The 26,632-nt window shown below is 37.3% G+C and overlaps 1 protein-coding gene across 1 annotated transcript in view; it reads right to left on the reverse strand.

Moving 5' to 3' along the window:
* ipo11 (importin 11) overlaps positions 1 to 26,632 on the reverse strand; it is a 229,992-nt gene that overhangs the window by 85,665 nt on the left and 117,695 nt on the right. The window contains exons 9-16 of the mRNA XM_073836609.1: positions 20,954 to 21,024; positions 20,635 to 20,827; positions 20,130 to 20,282; positions 11,857 to 11,900; positions 6,629 to 6,719; positions 2,795 to 2,842; positions 2,634 to 2,636; positions 820 to 854 (exon numbers count right to left, since the gene is read on the reverse strand). Of these exons, the coding sequence (XP_073692710.1) occupies positions 820 to 854; positions 2,634 to 2,636; positions 2,795 to 2,842; positions 6,629 to 6,719; positions 11,857 to 11,900; positions 20,130 to 20,282; positions 20,635 to 20,827; positions 20,954 to 21,024 (638 nt within the window). The remainder of the gene's footprint in view (positions 1 to 819; positions 855 to 2,633; positions 2,637 to 2,794; positions 2,843 to 6,628; positions 6,720 to 11,856; positions 11,901 to 20,129; positions 20,283 to 20,634; positions 20,828 to 20,953; positions 21,025 to 26,632) is intronic.

Genomic DNA, 26,632 nt, shown 5'->3' on the forward strand with positions numbered 1-26,632 from the left:
AATGTATCGCGCACATTTAGCCGATTTACTCGCCTATTTTTTTTAAACTGGCATTTGTCATTCTTGAAACGGTATGCATGGACATTTGGTCCTCTTGGACAAACAACACTTTTCTTCGATTGTGAGTGCATTATGTAGAGAAAATGAACAAAGTACGCTCATATTACGGCACAGTACAGTTGACCAGAAATGCCTTAGCTGACTTGACTAAACAAGTAATCCGATATGGTCAATTAATAGCGAAATTAGAAGAAATTAAAATATGTTTCAATTTAGTAGATATACTTCGGGAAGGGTCAACAGATTGTTATAGGGTATTATTTCAATTTCTTAGAGAAATTAACGTATTTGAGCACAGAGGACCCAGACTGCTGTTTCGCGTGTCATTAGACTGGGAGGGAGAATCAGAAATAACTGTGAACATTATTATCTTAAATAACAGTGAAATTCATTTATGTGTCGTCATAATTCATTCATGTGTCATAAATGTTTGTATTTATAAACTCTGATGTTTAACAATCCTTTTCTATTTATTAATTTAATAGTGGACACTCTTGCTGAGAATTTTCCACATTTATGTATCTTATTAACAATTAAGACAATAATCAAAAAAGCTGTAAATAAACACCACTGGTTAACATTTTGATTTATAGTCACGGATTGCCAGAAATGGGATAACTAAACAGCGGAAAGATGTCTTGCTTGTAAATGTATGTAACCTTGGACCACAAACCAGTCATAAGCGTACGTTTTTAATTGAGATTTGTACACATCTGAAAGCTGAATAAATAAGCAAAGGATTCAGCGTTTATATAAAACGTATAATTCATAAGTATAGTTTCCAACTGCATTTCCTGTTTATCGTGGCAGCGACGTCAATCCATTTCACAAACCAATGAGATGAGTTGTGGGAGGGATGTTGCGCGACGTCATTAATTTACCTACAACCAATGAGAAGGCATGTGGGCGGGGCGACACGTGCAGCCCCACCCCAGATTCAGCCCCGCCTCGATCTGCAGGCTGCAGACAGGTGCACTTGGTCACTCACGCGTCTCTCCCTCAAACGCACACGCGCACACAGCCCCTCCCCTCCGTGCACACCACATCTGTCTGGATCATCTGTGGAGAGAAGACGGCTGGCAAAAGGTTGGTATCTCGTGAACACTTTTAACACACAATCACAGATTAAAAAGTGCTATAAAATATTTTATATTCTGAATACAATAGTTTCAGTGTGTTGATGTCACTGTAAGTCCCGACCCTTAGCAAACGCGATTGCGCCTTCTTTAGAAAGTTAACTAGTCGCAAGTTTGCGGTAAAATGTAGGCTAGCCTAGTTGGATTGTCGAGGTCAAAACACTATATGTAGCAGCTGTGAATCAAATAAACGTATTATAAATTATGTCATTTCTTTACTCTTACACTAAATGTTTGCAGCTTCAATCCAGATGAGTATTGAAAAGTATTTTCCGCGACTGAAAAAGGCACGTGATGAGGATGAGGACCATCCTGAACCGGAGGTATCAGTCTGAAACAGAGCTTAGTCCGACCAGTGTAATTAGTTATGTTATTGTTTACAATATTTTCAGGTTTCAACTAGTGCTGCTCAAGCAGAAAGACAAGGTCAGGGAGAGAAAGAAATAGATTTGTTAAATATCAATAATATGTCTCAAAATAAGGTGCCCTAACAAAAGTTGCAGACTGTGCAGCAAGTAGGCTGTTGTATATGGTGTTAAATTAATGTAATAAAGTTCTGTTTAACTAATTATTAACAGTTTTTTTTTAATTATTAACCTTTAGGAATTAGGAAATCCCTTTAGGGGATCCAATCGTATCCCTATCCAATCGTTCTTCTCATCTGCATCCGCTACCACCCCCCCGCAGCCCCCCGGGCTGACTACCACACATTGCCTTCAAACCTGTGGGAAACACTGTCTTCCATTATGGATAATGCTTCTGTGAACCTGCAATGCAGCAGGTTTTTTTTCCGAACTCTTCCCTAGATCATTGCCTTAACGCAAGTCTGTCACTGATCTCTACAGGCAGTTATCTTGACCTCAAGTTTTTGCTCTGATATGCATTTTCAGCTGTTAGACCTTTTCTGAGAGGTGTGTGCCTTTCTAAATCATACTTATTCAAATGAATTTGCCACAGTTTAACTCCACTCGAAGTGTAGTTACATCTAGAAGCAATATGAATGCTCCTGAGCTAAATTTCGAGTGTCCCAGAAAAGGGTATGAATACTTATGCAACAGGATCTTTTCAGTTTTTATTTTTAATAAATTTGCACAAATGTTAAAAACCTATTTTTTGCTTTGCCATTATGGAGTAGGGAGTGCAGATTGATATGGGAAAAAAGTAATTTAAAGTAGTTTAACATACGGCAGCAACATAACAAAATGTGAAAAAAATGAAGGGGTATGAATAATTTCACAAGGCACTGTAAAATGGCATGAAAACATGATATGAGGGATTTTTTTGCTTGGTGAAATTTAAAGCAAATCTGTCTGTGACAATATTTACTGAGCTTTGATGACTGATGATGTGAAAAATTTAAATAGTTAAAAGTTAACTATTAAAAGAAAACTCTTGAGTTATCACTTTGTAAAAAATAAATGAAAAATGCTTAAACACTAACTTAATGAGATTCATATTTGGCTTTAATAAATAGTTTTGGCTATTTACATTTTTAAATTAGATCTGAGCCAGATTTTTAGTCTCAGACATTTGGACTGTATGAAAGAAGACAAAGGTGGTGGGTGTATGTACGGGTAAATAGCAATGCATGATGGTACCTGCATCCTTCATGAGCATCTGCACTGGGTCTTCCACATTACTGGGGCCTGAGAGAGAGAAAGCAGACATATCATTTTTAATTTTTAAAATATTTTGTTTCCTCACAGTCTGCACACAATGTGCATTAGGCCTGTTGGGAACATTTAGCACATTCACACACCTGTAATAATTGTGACCTAACCACTTTGCAAACAAGCACTTTGCAAACAGTAGTAAAAGTGGCAGAGCGTGTAATAAAATAACATAAGCAACTAAAACTTTCATCCCATTTCCCCAAGCCAATCACAATTAGCCATCCCAAAGCGACAATGAAGGGGGCGACGCTCCTTATTGTCCATGTATAATTAGAAGACAAGAAACACTCAAGAGAAAAAGACAATGACACCACTAGGAAATTAACTGAGGGGTCATTATCAGAATCATCATCTAAATGTGTGCTTTTATAATGATATTGACTTCACACCGTAATGACACATTTACAAAAAATAGCACTTACTAAACTCAAATTTCATGCCAGGGTCCTTATGAATGTCTACAAGAACATCGTCCTAATTTAATCAACTAATTTACACGGAAAGCTCATTTGAGTCATTCACTAATTAATTAGCGAGCCAGATCAAAAGCAATGAGAGCGTAACGCTTGTCAGACGGTCCTTATATTTGGCTGAAAGTGCGAGCTTAATTGCTACACGTTGCTCTAAGCGTAGCACTAGCGGTGGAGCTGCTTTAACTTAGCAGGGTGTGCTTTATAAAGGTGACATTTGCCCTGCAAGGCTACAATCAAAAAGTCCACATCTGAAGTAAAACCCCAGATGACTTTATCAGCTTTTCCTCACAAAAAAACGGAAGAGAAAATCCCTCATTTGGAAACAAAAAGCGCTTTGAAGAACTGATGGCATGGCATGTGTCATTTGGTGTCAACCCAGCCTCTCTAAGCTAATGTCAGCCGGAAGCCAGAAATGACAGTACTTCCATGTTGAAACAGTTCAAAAAGAGGTTCTCTGAAAGTATAAAACACGTGGCATCCGGGCACATTTTCAGCGCTGGCCTTTTGTAGCACATGAGTGGCTTTTCAAAATATTTGATGTAAGAAACTAGCGTGTTAATTACTAGATAAAAAGGGACCTGCAGATATGAACTTCCGGTTAAAAAAAATAAATAAATAAAAAAATTCTTACTTAACTGCTCCTGCTCCAGATGAGACATTTCTCTCATTATCACAACTTAATGACAGTTCATTTAACCAGTGAGCTTTGTTTGATCAGCGAGACTTTAATCAGCACATTAAAAGCTTTGACTTGTCTAATTCAATCACTGTCCTTGAAAGCCTGGGGTCATGCATGAAAATGCTCACTTTTTCTATTTAATAAAGCATAATGAATCTACCCCTGCTGGAAAAAAAAGCAGCAAACCAGGAAAAACCAAAACTGGTTTAAGGTGGTCTAGCTGGTTAAAGCCATGCTACAACCTTTAAAACAGAACAGCCTAACCAGATTGATAAGACTGAGAAACAAACCAATAACCCTGTTTAAAAGGATAGTTCACCCAAATATAAAAATTCTGTTATTAATTAGTCACCATCATGTCGTTCCAAACCCCTAAGACCTTTGTTCATCTTCAGAACACAAATTAAGATATATTTGATGAAATCCAAGAGCTTTCGGACCCTGCATAGACAGCAACGCAACTGACACGTTCAAGGCCCAGAAAGGTAGTAGGAACAGCGATAAAATAGTCCATGTGACATTAGTGGTTCAATCAAAATTTTATAAAGCTACAAAAACAACGACTTCATTCAACAATTTCTTGAACGTGGTAGTTGCATTGATGTCTATGCAGGGTCAGAATGCTCTCGGATTTCATCAAAAATATCTTAATTTGTGTTCTGAAGATTAACGAAGGTGTTACAGGTTTGGAGCGACATGAAGGTGAGTAAGTAACCATCCTTAAAGGAATAGTTCACTTTCAGAACAAAAATTTACAGATAATGTACTCACCCCATTGTCATCCAAGATGTTCGTGTTTTGCTTTCTTCAGTTTTAAAGATTTTTTTTTTGAGGAAAACATTTCAGGATTTCTCTCCATATAATGGACTTCTATGGTGCCCCCGAGTTTGAACTTCCAAAATGCAGTTTAAATGCAGCTTCAAAGGGCTCTAAATGAACCCAGCTGTGGAAGAAGGGTCTTATCTAGCGAAACGATCGGTTATTTTCTAAAAACATTTACAATTTATATACTTTTCGATCTCTACACAGAGTACACACGGAGCTAGACAAGACAAGCATTTGAGGTTAAAAAGTATATAAATTGTCTTTTTTTTTTTTTTAGAAAATGACCAATCGTTTTCTAGATAAGACTCTTCTTTCCTCAGCTGTGAATGTTTAGAGCCATTTGAAGCTGCATTTTGGAAGTTCAAATTCGGGGGCACCATAGAAGTCCATTATATGGAGAGAAATCCTGAATGTTTTCCTCAAAAAACAATTTCCTTACGACTGAAGAAAGAAAGACATAAACATATTGAATGACAAGGGGGTGAGTACATTATCTGTAATTTTCTGTTTTGAAAGTGAACTACTCCTTTAAAGCTGTTCAGCGGTAAATTAGTTAAGGTTGGAACTCACTAATCACTTACATATTTATCTATCAATAAATAAATAAAACAAATAAATAACTAAATAATAAAAAAAAGATTAAATAAAACTGTTTATGGAAAACAATGCACTGTAAAGAGTAAACAGTTGGAGCAACTTATACTCAAATACTTAAGAAAAGCAACTTTTTTCAACTTAATTTTTTACCCTTATCATGAATTAAGCTAAAAAAAAAAAACATTTTTTTAGGTGTTGAAGTAATAGAAGCAATTTTTGATCCAACTGTTCACTTTTTACAATGTGGTTAAAGATTCACAATACATACAGGTTGTGGTCAAAAGTTTACATACACCTTGCAGAATCTACAAAATGGTAATTGTTTTACCAAAATAAACGCAATCATTGAACATTCATGTTATTTTTTATTTAGTACTGACCTAAATAAGACATTTCACATAAAGGATGTTTACATATAGTCCACAAGACAAAATAATAGTTGAATTCATAAAAATGTCCCTGTTCAAAAGTTTACATACACTTCATTCTTAATACTGTGCTGTTGCCTGAATGATCAACAGCTGTTTTTTTTTTTTGTTTTGTTTAGTGATAGTTGTTCTTGAGTCCCTTTGTTTGTCCTGAATAGTTAAACTGTCTGGTGTTCTTAAGAAAAAATCTTAAGGTCCCACAAATTCTTGGTTTTTTCAGCATTTTTTGGTATTTGAACCCTTTCCAACAATGACTGTATGATTTTGAGATTCATCTTTTCACACTGAGGACAACTGAGGGACTCATATGCAACTATTACAGAAGGTTCAAACACTTACTGATGCTTCAGAAGGAAAAACGATGCATTAATTCAGATGTCAATCAGGTAACAACACAGTATTAAGAATCAAGTGTGTGTGTAAACTTTTGAACAGGGTCATTTTTATAAATTCAACTATTATTTTCTCTTGTGGACTATATGTAAATGGCTTTATGTGAAATATCATATTCAGGTCAGAACTAAATAAAAAATAACATGCATTTTGTATGATCCCTCTTATTTTGGTAATATAATTAACAATTTGCAGATTCTGTAAATAAATGAAGAAAATAACCACAAACTAGCCTTTTATTTTTTACACACTTATGTCAAATTATTCTAAAAGTCCTAAAAGAACTGATTCATTTAATTTGATACAATTTTCATTCCTCAATAGAGTCTATGTAATATTTATCAACACATCAAATAAAACCAACCTTGAAGATTCTGCACCATCTCTAGAAGTACCGGTGTCAAGGTTTGACTGTAGTTGTGGAAAATGTCCAAGAAAAGCACTTCAGTGCAGGGCTGTAAAGATATTGAGTAAAACAAAGAGTACTGGATGTGACACGGGTATGAGGAAGCATTCGATACAGGAACAACATTTAAACAAACATTTGCCCACCAACACAAACACATAAAAAGAAAACCATCGGGTTTTCCATGATATCCATCACTCTTGCCAACACAATCAATAGTTTGCATTGAAGGAGGGGTCAGAGGTGCGAGACCTGACTCGGTGGCCTTCAGCATCTATTATTACAGGCTGGGACACTGACCTCCCAGGGGAATCAAGGAGGTCAAATATCACACCTTTGCAAAGTGTGCCAAGCTCAACAATCACCACACATGTCAAATCATACGTTCTATGCCTTCAGGAAATCTGACATAGTCAATACAGTTCAGAACTGAATCAATAAGGGCAGGTACCTGGATGATCACAAGAGAAAAGACTTTATTCAGGACCCGGCGTTTTGAAAGACTACAAAGCTTTAGCTTCTGTCAAATAGGGCTGCATGATTAAAACCAAAATCATGGTATGGCTTAGTGCTATTATTAAATCGAAAAGGTTGCGATTTAATTAATTCAATATATGCATTGAATGATTCAGAGTGTGGTGTAGCACAGCAGCTGATGATGGAGTGTTTTCAGTCTCGGAGTGCCTCGGATCACAGTAAATGCCACTCTACACCAACTCATCTCTACATCTGCTCTGAGTTTGGGTCGCTTATAATTGCATTGGGAACGCCAACCATCCTTCCAATCCTGTAATGAGAAGCACTTATAACCCTACCTCCGTCAGCAAGAGAGAACCTCTGAGGCCTCCATGCATTTTTCGGTCAAAATAAAGAACTGACAGCATGAAATAAAAAAACCCAAAAAAAAACCAATAGTTTATTTTTTTATTTTTTTTTGAGTATTCTTTGATTTTTTTTAATTATTAATAATAATTATAAGTATGATTATCTTTTATTAGTAATAAATTAGTAATTATAATTATTAGTAATAATTATAAGTAATAAGCTTTTTCTGGCCAAATTGTTCAGTCTTTATCATTTCATAGTCGTAATTTTCAATAAACACATGAATAATTATAAAAATAATAATAATAATATTGTGAAACATTACCATAACACTATTCACTATTGTTAATTTTTCTTTAGTATTTTTTTATTTGTTTAATATTTTATTTATTAATAATAATTAATAATTTTAATAATTTATTAATATTATTAGTAATAAATAATTATATATATATAATTATATAATTATAATTATAATTAGCAATAATTATATACATTTTTCAGTCATAAATATTAATAATAATAATATAAATACATTATTATGTATAATATTATTATACATTATTATTTTTCTTTAGTATTTCTTTAATATTTTAATACTTTATTTTCATTTAATTTATAATATTATTATAACTGTAAATTATCATTTTATAGTTGTAATATCAAATAAATACATTATTATTATTATTATTATTATTATTATTATTATTATTATTACTACAACTACTACATTTTATTTATAGGCACCTTTCAGGGCACTCTAGAACATTATTATTATTATTATTATTATTATTGTTGTTGTTATTATTATTATTATTAACGCTGATGAAAATAGTAATAATAATAATAATAATAATAATAATAATAATAACAATAATACTGAAAAACATTGCCATAGCACCATTTACTATTTATTTCTTTTTTAGTATTTCCTTAGTATTTTAATATTAAATTAATAATATAGTTATTATTCTTATAGTTTTATTCGGACTAATTATATTATTATTATTATTATTATTATTATTATTACTACTACTACAGTTGTAATATCAAATAAACACATTATAATTATTATAATTATTATTATTATTACTACTACTACAGTTGTAATATCAAATAAACACATTATAATTATTATAATTATTATTACTACTACTACTACTACTACTACTACTACTACTACTACTACATTTTATTTATTGACAACTTTCAGGGCACTCAAGGACATTATTATTATTATTATTATTATTAATAATAATAATAATAATAATAATAATAATAATAATAATAATAACAACAACAACAACAAAAATAATAATAATAATAATAATAATAATAATAATAATAATAATAATAATAATACTGAGAAACATTACCATAGCATTATTTACTATTGTTTATTATTATTATTATTATTTACTATTATTTCTTTAGTATTTTTCTGTTTTGTTTAATATTTTATTTGTTTAAAAATTATAATTACTATTAGTTATTGGTAACTGAATTAGTCATTTGAATTATTAGTAATAATTAGTAATAAGCCAAATTGGTCAAAAAAAATATTATAATTTGTCATTATTATTATTATTATTATTAATACTGTAAAACATTACCATAGCACTACTTACTTTTTCTTTTTTTTTGTATTCTTCTATTTAGTTTAATATTTTATTTATTAACAATAATAAGCAGAATTATTTATTCAGGGTTTCTGCAGATATGAACAAGTGAAATTTAAGACTTTTTAAGACCTTTTTAATACCACCTTATATGAAATTTAAGACCTAAACCTGTAATGGAAATAGATATTATATTACATGCATATATGTAATATTTAATGTGTTTAATGTAAAAAGTAAACAGAATTTCATGGCTGTCATAAATTAAATTTATTACTACGATATACAGTGAACTTTTCATATCAGCAGATACTATTCCACACAAAATATTCCCATAACAGTACCACTAGAAATATCTGATGTAAAAAAAAAAATTCTGAAGCAATATTTTCATCAGTGCTCTATCAGCTTTTACATCTTAAATCTGCATATTTGATTTACCTTTATAAAGGCCTTTTTTTTTTTTTACTTTTGAAATGTAGGCTATGCATTACCTTTGAAATTTATTTTATGAATTTATCAGTAAATTCTAAATGGCTGTTAGCAGTGAGATTACATAATTTACACTGCAAAATTAAAAGTGAGATTAATGTTTTAAATACATTTATTGATTTATAAATATATAAATTAGAAATGTTGGGTGTGGAGGCATACTTTTAAACACACTAAACGTGATATTATTTACTTTATATGCTGAATGAGATCTCATTCTTTTGACAGCAGCAAGTACTTATTATAAGTAATATTTGACAGAAGTTTGGTTTTCCCCAGTCGTTGTTAAAATACGTTAAGCCACGTTAAAGCGTTTTTTTTGTAATGGACTAGGGGAGCGATTACTTTATATGCTGAATAAGAGCTCGTTCTTTTGACAGCAGCAAGTATTTATTATAAGTAAAATTTAACAGGAGTTTGGTCTTCCCAGGTCGCTGTTGAGGTAAGTTAAACCACGTTAAGCTGTTTCCTTATAATGGGCTTCTATGGGGGAGAAAACGCTTAACGTGATATTATTCACTTTATCTGTGGAATAAGGGCTCGTTCTTTTGACAGTAGTTAGTGTTTGTTACAAGTAAGGTTTGACAGAAATTTGGGGTTTCCTGGTCGTTTTTTACGTACGTTAAGCCACGTTAAGCGTTTTTCACGTTAAGCGTTTTAGAACGTCCCTCTTTCTTGCCTTTCGATGCTTCGCTAGTTGTTTTTGTCACTTCAGTTTTAATCAGACGGTTTGTTCGGTCGGGCAAGTAAAAAAAAACATTTTAAAAGTATCTCGAAGGCTGGCGGTCAGCTAGCTCGACCTATATTTATTATTATTATTGAGAACATTGTATACAGAAAAGGGTAGTTCGACCTGTATTCTGCTACTGCGATTCTGTCTGAAGACGCAGTAACTTCCACAGAGGGAGAAAAAAAATCTACAGTTGTTAGCAACTGGCCTTAGCCAAGCCCTATATTCAGTTTTTTCAAGCTAAGTATCGCTAAACTTGCACTTCCCCATAGCTAAAAAGTTAAATCCATTTTACTTCTGCGGTACAATCCGAGAGAGACTCGCGCCAATAACAGAAAGCTGATTGGCTATTGCATGCTGGTCTCATTTGTAGTTTAAATACAGCAAATTATATTTGGAATAGTGAAATAAAGAACTACAACACCACGGAAACAACAAAAAGAGAATTTAAATGAGCTTTAGAGGTAGCGTTACATGGACATCGGAAAAATAAGACCTGTGTAAAATTATTTAAGACCTAGAACAGCGAATTTAAGACTTTTTAAGGCCTAAAATTTTGATTTTTAAATTTTAGACTTTTTAAGACCCCGCGGAAACCCTGTTATTACTAGTTATAAATCCATAATTATAGTTATTGGTAATAATTATACGATTTTTTTGGCAAACTGTTCATTCATAAATATTAATATTATAATTTTACAATTGTAATAATAATGTAAAACATTACCATAGCACTATTTACTATTTTTCTCTAGTATTTTTATATTTTGTTTAATATTTTTGTTATTAATAATTATTACAAGTATTACAAAAAATATTGTTATTTGATTATACAAAGGGCTTTTGACTTTATTTTTTTAATTAAGCCTTTGCTAGGCCTAATTATATGGTTAATTGCTAATTATTATTTACATTAAGCACTGTTTTTTTTCCTGTTAACACAAATGCGACACATTTTCGGGTTGCAACTAATACGTTGAGATCCACTGCTTTGAACTGATGTGCAACATTAACATTGCTTCTAAATATTTGCACTCAGAGGACAAGAAGCACCATTTAAGCCCAATACATAATTAAGACATTCACTTTCGAAATTGCCTGAAGGTGAAATGATTTCAAAGCAGCGTCTCTTTAACCAACTAAATGACGAATGTGATGTAAAACGCTACTCTCACTTGAGGTTATAAGTTTAGTCAGCCAATGTCATTTTAAAGCCAGGACATAAAAGCCACATTAAGTAGGCAGCCAGATGTAATGCAAATCAAGTCGCATGAGGCCAGTAACAAATGACCCTGTAGAGTCACGGCCCCCCTATGTAAATTCCACAGAAATGAGACAGACCCGTGATTCCTTTTAACTCAGTCGCTTTGCATTCACTGACACTTCCGCTGACCTTGGCATGCATCTTTCTGTAAGGTGCTGTTTAATGGAAATGTTCCATATGCAAAAAAGCAGCATCAAACATTACTTTAATTATAAAATCAGTCAAACTGAATTTCGTGGAAAGAGAGGTTACTTACCCGCAAACTATACTTCCAGGAGTCACCGCCTGTCTCCTCCACAGCTGAAGAGTGAAACAAATGTTAAACACAATTTGTCACAACATATATCATGCACTTTAAAGTGAGAGTTCACCCAAAAGTAAAAAATTCAGCAGGTTATTCATCTTCATGGCACTACAACTTTGTTGAAGAATGTCCTGTCCACTCTGTTTAATATAATGGGACTGAAGGAAGACTGAGGCTGTCAAGCTTCAAAAAGCAAAATCACTGTACTCATGCAAAATATTACAGTACTTTGTGACAGAAAAGTCATCATTCACAGATCTTTCCCTCCAATAGGCTGTTAAACAGACAGTTCACCTAAAAATGAAAATTCTGTCATTAATTACTCACCTTGATGTTGTTCCAAACCCGTAAGAACTTTGTTCATTCACACATTAGGATATCTCTGATGAAATCAGAGAGCTTTCTGACCCTGCATAGACAGCAACACAACTGAAACGTTCACATCCCAGAAAGGTACTAAGGACATCATTAAAATAGTCCATGTGACATCAGTGGTTCAATCGTAATGTTACGAAGCAGCAAGAATACTTTTTGTGCGCAAAGACAACAAAAACAACAACTTTATTCATGCTTACGAGAGTACGATAACTGAAATAAGCCTGGGTTATTTGGTAAACTTGTTTTATGGAACACCCCCCAGGGCTCTATAATTTCGGTGATGCAGAAAACGCATAGGGAATCGTTAAAACCAGTCATAAAAATTTTATTTACTGTATAATGCGGAATGTCACGGAATTTGACAAAACTTGGACGAATAAATCAAAAATAGGTCAGTACAACTAAATCAAAATGCAATATAGATTAGTGTCTGTGAATATTAAACCACAAAATGTGGGAATGAATGGCGCAGATGCAAGGTTTTGTTTACTACATACATACTAAAGCACATGTGACGCTCGCAGGGTTTTTTTAGCCTTTGCTGCATCAATATATTAGTACATGAACACAAAAACAATCTCTAGAACTGCCCTAAGAGTCACTTCATGAGCATTTTACTGTTTCCTTTGAGAAAAACGTTGTCATATATACAAACAGAAACTTAAAGGTCTTCACTGCAAGCAGTTTAAATTAAAGTTAACTTGAAGAAACTGTGCTAGAAATGTATTACTTAATGTAATCGTTCTAATACTAATATTACATAAAAAAAAAGGATTAATAGAAAAAGCATTTACCAGAATTTAAAAAAAATGCAATATTGTGAAATATTATCATGTAAAACAATGTTTAATATACATTACAATTTAATTTATATCTGTAATTAAAGTTACATTTTCACAATCATTAATCCAGTCTTCAGTGTCACATGATCCTTCAAAAATCATAATATGCTGATTTATTATCAGTGCTGGAAACACTGGTTGTGCTGCTTAATATTTTTTTTCAAACCTGTGATACTTTTTTCAGGATTCTTTGCTCAATAAAAGTAAAAAAAAAAAAAAAGCTTTTTTAAAAAAAGAAATACTGAATACTTTTATGCAAGTCTCAAGTAGTCTAACAATACTACATAAATTAAATGTAATTATTTGAATGTAAAATAAAACAATCTGTTTTTTATTAAAGTCCTTCATTCAAGAGCAGTGAGTGATTCTTCCCTTTGTATTTTTAAGTTTTATTAATATTAAGCACGATATATGACCGTGTAGGCGCGCACCTTGAGCTAAAAGATAACTTTACATGTCCCTGTTCTGCTCAGTCTCTGAGTGCATATACAGAACAGCACAAGTGTTCCTACACACTATTAAAGAAAACATCAAAGAAACATTAATAAATCAATCGCGCCGTTTTATGAAAGTCACGTTACATAAATTTGCTGATTTGCATGCGGAATCGCACCACTGGTTAGGGGGCCGAATGGGGCACAATAATCGTTTCATCTCAATTACAGCATTTTCATGATCGTTTGAAACAGAAAACTAAATCGAAGCCGAATTTCGATTAATTGCATAGCCCTAGAACCTTAAAATGAACAAAGGTCTTCTCGGTTTGGAACAACAGAATTTTTATTTTTGGGTGAACTACTGTATCCCTTTAACCATTGCGAATGAATTATTGATTCATTGAGCAGAATTTCTCTCATAAACTGACCATTTTTATGATTCTTTCCCAGTGCATTGTTTTTATTTTGCAGCTTGATAGTCACAGTTCTCATTCATTTTCATTATACTGACAAGAGTAGAAAGGAAATTCTTCGAATAACATCTTTTATGTCCCATTTAAGAAAAAAAAAGAAAGAAAAAAAAGACTGCACAAAGAAATGAGAGTCAGCGAATAACTATTCTTCCAACCTTCACAACTTCTAACATTCAGGCAGCCTTTCTTAGAAACCATATACTGGTTGTTGCACCCCACAGATATGGCAAGAGTCTCTCTAGCCATGATCCAATCAAAGAGCGGGTCATTAAAAGTGATAATATCACCTCCTCGATCATCTCTAGTCACCTTATGTTCCTAAGGGTTGGTCATCAACAGGCCAGAACAATTCCGTCTGCTGCTGAGTCACTGAATTAATCGCAATTACGCTGCCTTGACAGCAGGACCTTAGGACCAATCACCATTTCTGGCATTCCCAACGGCAGAAACAAATCACTGAACCATGGCAATATAGGATTACAAAATGACACCAGCAAAGTACACCAAGAGACTTTAAATTATGGCCAACTGTACTTTGCGAAGCCCCTTTCCTCGAAAGGAATTACATGTGTTAAATTACCACGGCAGGTACAGTTCAGCATCTCTGGGTGTAACACAACGCAGGGCTCGGTTAACTGACAGGAAAGGGCAGCTTCTTGACTTCAAGTTCATGAGTAGTACATCTGTTGTCATGGCTACTTTCACCTCACTAATTCATGTGTTCAGGTTATGCTGTCCTATTCCTTTTGACAGGTTGAGCCATATATGGTCATCATTAATGAACACCTGAAAGTTTGTTCAGTCTGTTGATTTGAAATGTAGAAAAGGACATCCTGTGGGATTTTAGAATGGCAGTTTTCAATATTTGAGTGAATTAAGGTCGGAAGTACATGACATTGCAACAAATTAGACAATTATAAGAATATATTTACAGTCGTGGCCAAAAGTTTTGAGAATGGCACAAATATTAGTTTTCACAAAGTTTGCTGCTAAACTGCTTTTAGATCTTTGTTTCAGTTGTTTCTGTGATGTACTGAAATATAATTACAAGCACTTCATACGTTTCAAAGGCTTTTATCGACAATTACATGACATTTATGCAAAGAGTCAGTATTTGCAGTGTTGGCTCTTCTTTTTCAGGACCTCTGCAATTCGACTGGGCATGCTCTCAATCAACTTCTGGGCCAAATCCTGACTGATAGCAACCCATTCTTTCATACTCACTTCTTGGAGTTTGTCAGAATTAGTGGGTTTTTGTTTGTCCACCCGCCTCTTGAAGATTGACCACAAGTTCTCTATGGGATTAAGATCTGGGGAGTTTCCAGGCCATGGACCCAAAATTTCAACGTTTTGGTCCCTGAGCCACTTAGTTATCACTTTTGCCTTATGGCACGGTGCTCCATCGTGCTGGAAAATGCATTGTTCTTCACCAAACTGTTGTTGGATTGTTGGAAGAAGTTGCTGTTGGAGGGTGTTTTGGTGCCATTCTTTATTCATGGCTGTGTTTTGGGGCAAAATTATGAGTGAGCCCACTCCCTTGGATGAGAAGCAACCCCACACATGAATGGTCTCAGGATGCTTTACTGTTGGCATGACACAGGACTGATGGTAGCGCTCACCTTTTCTTCTCCAGACAAGCCTTTTTCCAGATGCCCCAAACAATCGGAAAGAGGCTTCATCGGAGAATATGACTTTGCCCCAGTCCTCAGCAGTCCATTCGCCATACTTTTTGCAGAAGATCAATCTGTCCCTGATGTTTTTTTTTTGGAGAGAAGTGGCTTCTTTGCTGCCCTTCTTGACACCAGGCCATCTTCCAAAATCTTTGCCTCACTGTGCGTGCAGATGCGCTCACACCTGCCTGCTGCCATTCCTGAGCAAGCTCTGCACTGGTGGCACTCCGATCCCGCATTGAACCTCTTTCCTTGAAGTTCTTGATGATCTTATAAATTGTTAATTTAGGTGCAATCCTAGTAGCCACAATATCCTTGCCTGTGAAGCCATTTTTATGCAACGCAATGATGGCTGCACGCGTTTCTTTGCAGGTCACCATGGTTAACAATGGAAGAACAATGATTTCAAGCATCACCCTCCTTTTAACATGTCAAGTCTGCCATTCTAACCCAATCAGCCTGACATAATGATCTCCAGCCTTGTGCTCGTCAACATTCTCACCTGAGTTAACAAGACGATTACTGAAATGATCTCAGCAGGTCCTTTAATGACAACAATGAAATGCAGTGGAAAGTTTTTTTCAGGATTAAGTTAATTTTCATGGCAAAGAAGGACTATGCAATTCATCTGATCACTCTTCATAACATTCTGGAGTATATGCAGATTGCTATTATAAAAACTTAAGCAGCAACTTTTCCAATTTCCAATATTTATGTAATTCTCAAAACTTTTGGCCATGACTGTATATCTGTATATACACACACATATATACAGTTGGGGTCAAAACTTTACATACCCTACATACCAAAATAAGACAGATACAAAATTTATGTTATTTTTATTTAGCACTGACCTGAATAAGATATTTCACATAAAAGACATTTATATATAGTCCACAAGGGAAAATATAGCTGAATGTATAAAAATGACCCTTTTCAAAAGTTACACTTACACTATACACTTGATTCTTAATACTGTGTCGCTACCTAAATGATCCAAAGCTCGGGTTTTTTTAGGGCTGGTCCGAATACCATTTTTTGAGCTTCGAAGCTTCGGTAGTAATCAACACTGAATATTTCGAAGCTTCGGAGGGAGGGGCTAAATATATTCTTCTCTCTAATAAAGGCAGAAATTTCTGTGTGTGTGTCTGTCGGTTTGCATTTTTATTGTGTGGAGAACAGTTCATTCAATTGATTTTTGCTGTGGACCCAAAGGAGTGCAGTGTTGAATTTTGGTGCAATATGGACACACCACACGTTCAGAATTAATAAATTGTAATAGAACATTGCAAGTTGGAAGCGCCCATCACGCAGGCAGAGCTTACATGCTTCGAGAACGGACACTGCGCTAGTGATACAAAACACACAGGTCTGTTAAGAGCAATACTTTTAAATAGGTAGCCTAACATATTTTAACAAACAAATCACTCCTAAATCAGAAATTAGCAGCACAGTAATTACAGACACCGTATTTAAATAAAAGAAAACCGAAAAAAAGGGCGCGGTGTTTATATATATATATATATATATATATATATATATATATATATATATATATTATTTATAAATAAATATACATTATATATAACGTTTGTGTATATAGGCCTATAATATATAAAATACATATGTATATTATTTTGAAACCCAAAGGCTCAAACATTATTAACAAACGTGTGTGTTTATTTGAGCACTTCCGTCGGTGAACAAGCAGCCTACAAAACGCTAAAATAAATCAAAGAAATAATACATTTAAATATGAAACTAGCCTAAATAAGAATGTTAAATAGGCTATTCAACAAACATTCGTTGCAAAAATTCCTAAAACCTCGTTACTGGCCCGAGTCCAACTGAAACCGGTCTTTTTTTCTCTTTCACTTCCCCATTACACAGCTGCTGTTTTTAATAGCAAAGTGATTACATTTATTTTTGTTTATTTCGGTTATAAAGTTAATTTAGAAATATATTTGGAACACTTTTTATTAGTTAAATTCAAGTTTTAGTTTTTTTTTAAAGTAACGACCAAGCGAGATCAATTTAGAGAGATCAATTTAGTCTTCTCAAGTCATAACTATTTAAATTAAAATCCATAGATATAAAAAACTTATCATATGACAATATTATAGCATATCACAATATTAGTTGAATCGTTTAACCTAGATAAATGTGTGCTATTAGGCTCATATCCAATCGTTTGTGCGGAGAGTAAAGCTGAAGCGCCCTTTGCAGAACATGGAGGCGCTGGTGCGATGTGAAACTTCATTTTTGGCTCATAAAGGTAAGAGTATTATATCATCCAGAACTGTAAAAAAATAATTTAAATAAGTCAAATCAAAAACAAAACTCTTTCATTAGCTACAGGCCTAACCCATAAATATGTATTTAGGCATCAAAGGCGTGTCCAGTGAGCAGGTGGCGAGTCAGGATCGTCAACTTTATCTTTGTGTCAAATACTAGTTTATTAATAAATAATTTGAATATCTCCTTACTTTTTCCCCCGAAACATTCATGGTAATTATTTTTGCTGGGGCTTTGCGGTCAGCTTTAGCCTACTGCGTGCATTTAAACGCGGGGCGCCGTTGTCATTGCGACAGTCACAGCCCTAGTTTTGCTTCCACCATTCAAGTGGGCCCGACTGTACTTTAGTAGTGTCTCTCAAATTTTAAAAAATAGTTCTAAAATATTGCTCAATCCCTCTCTCATTTTTTATTTTTTTTTGTTGTCTCTGTGTTAGTGGCGCAGCAGTCTGATCTTCTTCATTCATTTAAGCGTGAATGAGAACCGTTTTGCGGGGGATGCAAGGTGTATGAAAAAAAAGAATATTCGAATCTCAAAATTTAAAATCGAATGCCAACCCACCGAACGAATATTCGAATATTCTGGTCCAGCCCTAGGTTATTATTATTTATTTTTTTTCCCCATGAGTCCCTTGTTTGTCCTGAATAGTTAAACTACCCACTATTCTTCAGAAAAATCCTTCAGGTCCCACAAATTATTTGTTTGTTTTTTTTTCAGCATTTTTGTGCACTTTCCCAACAATGACTGTATGATTTTAAGATCCATCTTTTCACACCGAGGACAACTGAGGGACTCATATGCAACTACTACAGTAGGTTAGGGCTGTCAAAACTAAATTTAAAAACTAAATTTAAATTAGTCAAAAATGCATAATTTCAGTTGGGCTGAAAAAAGCTTTTGGCTTTTCTCCTGAGGCCACAAGATGCGCATCGAGCAAAACATTACTAATACATGTTTATTCAAAGCAATAAAATAACATGAATATCCATGAAAAAAGTGCACAATGTTTAAAATAATGTTTATAAACCTTAACAGCTATAAACAAAACAGCATCATGTATGCATCGTTTAATACAAAGGACCGAAAGCCAATCACGCACAGTCACAGTACTTTTTTCATGTAAAAACATGAGATGCATCTGGATGGGAGAAAAAATGCCATAAAGTCTTGAGATATGTTTTTTTTCAAAGTTGAACTTGAATTATTTTACATGGCTTTCTAAACATGCAACATGCAAGTGCAACGGTGATAGATGTCCCTCTAGAAAATGTGCAAAATTATGCGTTCTATTTCAGTTTTGATGTAAACAAGATGTTCTCCGCATTGATGTTCTCATTTTCCGCAATATTTGTAATGAACAACGCAGCAGAGCCGCATCAATTGGCTTCAATTGGATAAGCTAATAAAAACATAATGCAATGACAATTATTGTCATCGCAACTTGTGCACCACTGATAAGACTGCCCTCTTTAAAGCACACCTAAAATTCAAATGCAAAGTTTTTATTTTTTTGACAGCCTGACAGTAGGTGTAAATGGTCACTGATGCTTCAGAAGGAAAAACAATGTATTAAGAGCCAAGGGTGTAAACTTTTGAACACAATGAAGATGTGTATATTTTTCTTAATTTGCCAAAAATTTTAACATTTTTATTATTTAGTAGTGCCCTTCCTAAGCTACAGAAAGTATGTATGTTCCCAAGAAGACAAAATAAGTAAACCTGATATTCAAAATCAAAGTCAACTATTATTTTCTTTAGTGGACTATATGTAAACTTCTTTTATGCAAAATATTTTATTCACTTCAGTACTAAATAAAAATAACCAGCATTTTGTATGATCCTTCTTATTTTGGTAAAATAATTTACATTTTTCAGATTCTGAAAGGTGTATATAAACTTTTGACCTCAAATGTGTATGTACGTATTTTTTTGTGACCTAGCAGTTAGCACACATGCTCCTGTCAAATACAGCTGTGGCTCTCATCTGGGATTCGAGATTCTGTGTTGTTTATCAATTATACTCCTCATCTCTACTGCCTTCCTGATTACAAATGGCAAACATCCCAGAAAAATACAAACAAAAACTTCCACAACCTTAGATATGTTATTGAGTTAATAATTCACATTTACCAAAACTCTCTGGGTCTTCTTCCCACATGGTCAGCTCTTCCTCTGTCAGCAAAAAGTATTTGGATACCAGTCTCCTGCCAATCTCCGTCAGCGTTTGGTGCGTAAAGAATGCAGTCTTAATTTTATGTGCCTCCAGGCTCTCTGGCTTACTGTCTGTAATGCATATTGCAACATCACTTTAATATACAATTATGCATATAGAAACGTTCAAGATATTAGATCTTTCAATAAAACGTCTCATGTGCTCCTACAGTCCATTAGTAAGGCAATAAAACATTGAAACGGGAGGCATTTTTATATCAGTTTACTTCAATCTCTATCTAGGGAACCTCAGTCATGACTGAACAGCCAGATTTCATTATGAAACATCTCATCGATTCACTCTTGCCCTCTACCAACTCAGAAATGCCCTTGATGTGTTTAAAGCCCGTTATCCATTTCCTATTCGAATGAGCTAGAACTTTAAAATGGAGGCACTCCATGCCAAAGTCATTACGCTGCCTACCTTCAACGTTCTTGGCAGGTTTGTAGGCATCGTTTTTGACGATCATCTTGATGAGGTTCATGCACTGTACAATAAAACGCTCGAAAACAACTCCCTCGCCAGCCTCGGTGAACACGTAGCTGACCGCGAACTCCAGCGAACGCTGAATGAGAGGGATGAAAGGCCACGGGTGATATTCCAGGAAGTCCAGCAACTAGTAGAGAGAATAAAAGGCGACATTAAACCACAGTTCAGAAGTACAGCTCCGCCCACAACATCTCAAGTTTAAGTGCTCATATTATTTCCTTTGCCCTCTAACTGACTGAACTTTTAGACTTACAACTTTGGTGAATAAAATGATGGTCTTCTCAAGCTTCTCCCTGCAAGGGCTGCCTGGTCCAACTTGCCGGCCTGTAAATATAAAATGAAAAGGCTTTCACTCAAAAATTAAACTTCTGTCATTCTGCCCTCACCCAAGCTATGACGGCCAAGAGAGCTCAATGCGCTGCAAATGAAAAAAAAAAAAAACAGGCAAATAGAAAAAGTACCAGCAAATTAAGAAAACCTCATCAGTTTGACAACACATTGGCTGCAAATACTCACAAAACACTGAAACAAAAGGACCACGCTGGCAATTTTTGCAACAAAACCAAATACAGAAACTCGCTGCAAAATGCACATACCACATTGGAAAAGTTTAAAGGAAACACAACAAGTGACAAACATGGCTGGGACATGCTTATCAATGTCTGCACTTTTGTTTATTTTTTCATTTATTGTGTTGCGAGTATTTGCAGTAAATTTCTGTATTTGGTTGTGTTGTGAGTTTGCAGCACGCTTTTGAATTCGGTTGTGTTGTGAGTATTTGCTGTACATTTCTGTATTTGATTGTGTGGTATTTGCAGCACATTTCTGTATTTAGTTGTTTTAAGTATTTGCAGTGCATTTCTGTATTTAGTTTTTGTGAGTATTTGCAGCATGTTTCTGTATTTTGTTGTTTGTGAGTATTTGCAGCATGTTTCTGCATTTGATTGTGTAGTGAGTATTTGCAGCACCTTTCTGTATTTGGTTGTGTTTTGAGTATTTGTTGCACGTTTCTGTATTTGGTTGTGTTTTGAGTATTTGTTGCACGTTTCTGTATTTGATTGTGTGATGAGTATTTGCAGTGCATTTCTGTATTTAGTTGTGTCGTGAGTATTTGCAGCACTTTTCTGTATTTGGTTGCGTTGTAAGTATTTGCAGTAGAGCCCTGCGCGGGACTGTTTTCTTCATCCCGCTCGCCGAATTTCTGACCATTACCGCCCGCTCCCGCAACGTGTGTGTTTCACTCCCGCCCGCACCCGCAAAACTCTAAGAATTTATTCCCGCACGATAATAGAGATGCATTGATTTTGTGTCTTCTCCCGTCCCACAGGAAAAAAAAAAAAGTCTTTGTATTGCTATTATTAAAGAGATTCATGTTTGTTTCTTTCCCTGGCCTGCATGTATTCTGACGCACTGGCAGGGAAGATGAATAGTAGCCTGGGCTATCGGGGACATCTAAAACGCTTAGACTACCATGCGTTTCTTTAGACTTCAAGTACTTTGATTTTGGCTATTGAAGTATTCCTTAGGCTTGATTGGTCCTGGTGTAAATGTACAGAAAGCATGTCTGAAAGCAGCTAGCCTATGAGAACACAGAAAGACAAAACACACAATACATTGAAATATAAACATTGCACCATCACACGGCACATAAAAATAGACTGCTTTGCAAAAAAATACAATGATCAACTACATGAAAACGTACTCGGTTACTAACGTAACCTCGGTTCTCTCTAGAGAGGGAACGAGTACTGCGTAAGAAGTATCTTACGCTAGGGGAAAATCCTTTTCTGCGAGATATTGAAGCCAAAAATTATCCTTAATTTTGAAATAATGTAAAGCGCGTTGCAGCAGCATACAGACATAGGCGAAACAGCTTGCGCGCCTATTGGCTGCTCTGCGGCAACTGCAGCAGCCTATTAGAGCGAGGCCTGACGCGACGCCAGATCCAATGGGGGCATTTCGCGCCCTTTGCGTCGCTTCGCGCCCTTTTCGTAGCTTCCCGCCTAAAAGGGCGTGGTCTAGACCTATAAATATCGCTCATAGGCAGCTATTATCTGGTTTTTCATCATCAAAGCAACCAGAGCGTGCGCATGCACGGCAAGATACGCAGTACTCGTTCCCTCTCTAGAGAGAACCGAGGTTACGTTAGTAACCGAGTACGTTCTCTTACAAGAGGGAACGAGTACTGCGTAAGAAGTATCTTACGCTAGGGGACCCAGTGTAAAACGCCGTGCATCGTGAGATCTGACACCAAAGACCCAAGGGCGAAAGCCCGGGGTTCATACAGTTCATAATCACCTATGGAACTCACAGGGAGTCCGGGGAAGAGGGAGGGGCAATGCCGCACTCTTCCACATAGTGCAGCGTCACTCAGACGCTAAGTAAACGTACATACAGGGCGGGGTTACGGCCTGAGCTGACGTAAAAATAAGGGTCTTCACACAGTTTGCTCAGACACATCTTGTGCTATCACTTTCACTGTCGACCCTAGAGCTGTGCTCAGTAGACGCAGCATTCCGAGCTGATAACATCAGGTCAGACAACACTGAACATCTAGACTGACAGCAATCTGGCCTGTAAGGCGGGAACCTCCAGGTTGTAAAACCTTATAAATGTAGACGGAGAGGCCCAGCCCGCCGCCGTACAAATATCTTGCAAGGCAATCCCACTCGGCCACGCCCCTCGTGGAATGTGCTCTGACACCTAGCGGGCACTGCATGCCCTTGGAAGCATATGCCAACGCAATAGCATCAACTATCCATCTGGATAAGCTCTGTTTCGACGCGGCCAGTCCCTTGGGACGCCCGTAAAACGAAACAAAAAGCTGCTCTGTCTGTCTAAAAGCAGACGAGCGAGACACGTAAGCTCGTAATGCCCTGACTGGGCATAGGAGGCTCGCGTCCGTTTCCTCATCATTGACCGGTAGGGCTGACAGCGCGATGACCTGTGCCCTAAACGGTGTGTTGAGTGATTTTGGAACGTAACCATGTTTGTGTTTGAGTATGACTTTAGAGTCATTAGGTCCAAATTCCATGCACGTCGCGCTCACAGAGAGTGCGTGCAAATCCCCTATGCGCTTCACTGAAGCGAGAGCCAGCAGAAACACGGTCTTAAGAGACAGGTATTTCAAATCAATAGTCTGCAGAGGCTCGAATGGTCCACCTTTCATGGCCTCTAGTACCACAGAAAGGTCCCATACGGGGACTGTGGGAGGTCTGGGGGGATTTAGTCTTCTAGCTCCCCTCAGGAAGCGAATAACTAAATCGTTCCTTCCTATTGACTGACCTAGCGTTGTGCTCGAGAACGCTGTTATGGCCGCCACATAGACTTTGAGCGTGGACGGGGTTCTGCCCTTGTCCAGCAGCTCTTGTAGAAAGGAAAGCACCTCCATCACACCACAGTTAGTGGGTGACGAGCCGCGAGCTGCGCACCAGCCCGAAAACACTGACCATTTTGAGGAATAGAGCCGTCTCGTAGACGGGGCTCTAGCCTGCGTGATCGTGTTTAGCCTAATACTCCTTTAGGGAGTTCATCATATATTCGCTGGTGGCCCAGACATGAAGGGACCACAGCTCTGGGTGAGGATGCCAAATCGAGCCGCTGGCCTGAGAGAGAAGGACTCTCCTCACTGGTATCGGCCACGGGACAGTGCTCGTCAGCTGCATCAGCGCTGGGAACCAGGGCTGGTTTTCCCAAAACGGCGTTATCAGCAGTATTGAACATCCTTTTTCGCTGACCCTCTCTATCACCTGAGGTAGGAGAGAGACGGGGGGAAAAGCATAGAGATGACGGCGGGGCCATTCGTGGGCCAGCGCGTCTCTGCTTTTTGAGCAAAATTCCAGACAGTGAGCGTTGTTCGGAGACGCAAACAGGTCTACTTCCGCTCTGCCGAATTTCTTCCACAGTAGTTGTACTGTCTGTGGGTGTAGAGACCATTCGCCTGCTGGAACATTGTTCCTGGACAGTCTGTCTGGCCCTATGTTTAGAAGCCCCGGCACATGCGCTGCTTTCAGCGAGCGCAGGTTGCGCTGAGCCCATACCAGGCGGCGTTCTGCAAGTCTGTATAGGTTTTTGGACCTGAGACCGCCCTGGCGATTTATATAGGAAACCACTGACATGTTGTCCGAGCGGACTAATACATGGTTTCCTTTTATTTGGGGACAGAAGCGCATCAGCGCGTTCTGTACTGCCAACATTTCGAGGCAGTTGATATGCAGGAGCTTTTCCCGTTCTGACCACTGGCCAAAAGACGGTCTACCCTCGAGCAGAGCCCCCCATCCCGAGGTGGACGCGTCCGTAGACACCACTTTTATTCTCGAGGAAGTCCCCAGGCTTACACCTAACTGGTACCAGTCGATTGCTCTCCACGGATTCAGGGCTGTGACACATTACTGATTGACCGTGATACGAAGCCGACCGGGCGCCCACGCTTGACGCGGGACGCGCGCTTTCAGCCAGAACTGCAGTGGACGCATACATAGCAGACCCAGCTGCAGAACTGATGACGCTGAGGCCATGAGACCAGCATTTTCTGAAATTTTTTGAGCGGGACAGACGCGCCGCAGCGGAACGAGCCCGCTGTGCGCTGAATGTCTGCTGCGCGCTGTGATGACAGCCGCGCTATCATTGACAGCGAGTCCAATTCTGTGCCCAGGAAGGAAGTTTTCTGACTGGGGGATAGTGAGCTCTTCGCCCAATTGACTCTGAGACCCAAATTCTCGAGGTGATCGAGTAACATGGTCGTATGCTGTACAAGCACTGAGCGAGACTGCGCTAGAATCAGCCAATCGTCCAAATAGTTCAGTATGCGCACGCCTTTCAGTCTGAGAGGAACGAGCGCTGAGTCCATGCACTTCGTAATGTACGGGGTGCCTGGGACAAACCGAACGGCAGGACTGTGTACTGATATGCCTGGCCCTCGAAGGCGAGTCTCAAAGATCGCCTGTGACGTGACGCTATCTGTACTTGAAAATACGCGTCTTTCAGATCCACTGACACGAACCAGTCTCCTTGGCGAACTTGCGCGAGGATTTTTCTGGTCGTGAGCATCCTGAACCGACGCTTCACCAACGCTTTGTTCAGTTGCCTTAGATCTAATATGGGTCTGTGACCCCCGTCTTTTTTCGGTACCAGGAAATATCTGCTGTACAGCCTCCCTTCGCTTTGAGCTTGAGAAAGGGGCTCTATGACCCCTTTGCTCAATAGTTTCGCCACTTCGGCTCGAAGCAGGTGTGCTGCTTCTGTCTGCATTGTGGTCTCGACGCGCGCTGTATAGCGGCGCGGACGTCGGTGAAACTGTAGCGAATAGCCTCCTTTTATAATGTCCAGCACCCATTTCGAGACCCCTGGAAGCTTTTCCAATGCGTTTGCATGAATAGCTAGAGGCTGAATACGAAGCGCGCTCCGTTCTTTCATTAACGGAGTGGTTTCGGTATGCTGTGGCACCAGAGACGTGCTCGTGACATTCGGGGCGTGGGGCACGCTGATAGCGGGAACTATTATGTCTGTGTGTGTATGTGGTTGTGTCGCAACAGGCACATTTAACACACTGCAAACACCGTTCGCCTGCATACACGTTAGTTTCGTTTGTACAGAAACCTTTTGACGTGCATAATGTGATGTCTGTGGGCACTGTGAAGCGCAATCGATCTGAGCCGATTTTATGTTCGCAGGGTCTGTATGACAGGTTGTGCTTGTGTGTAGAAATGAGCACTGGAGGAGTGGGCATTTTTGACTACACGTGAAACACCATCGGCCGTGGCCGGGACTCCAGAAAATACACTCTATTGGGGGTTTATCTGGGTAGCCGTGAAAACAACCTTTGTGTGCAGGCAAGCGGGCGACAGAACCGGCTTGTTGGCTGCAGCAAACACTGGAACAGTCACATTTAACACACTCCAAACATCGTTCGCTTGCATGGAGCGAATGCACG

This window comes from Garra rufa, chromosome 3 (genome assembly GCF_049309525.1).
Source record: "Garra rufa chromosome 3, GarRuf1.0, whole genome shotgun sequence".
NCBI lineage: Eukaryota > Metazoa > Chordata > Actinopteri > Cypriniformes > Cyprinidae > Garra > Garra rufa.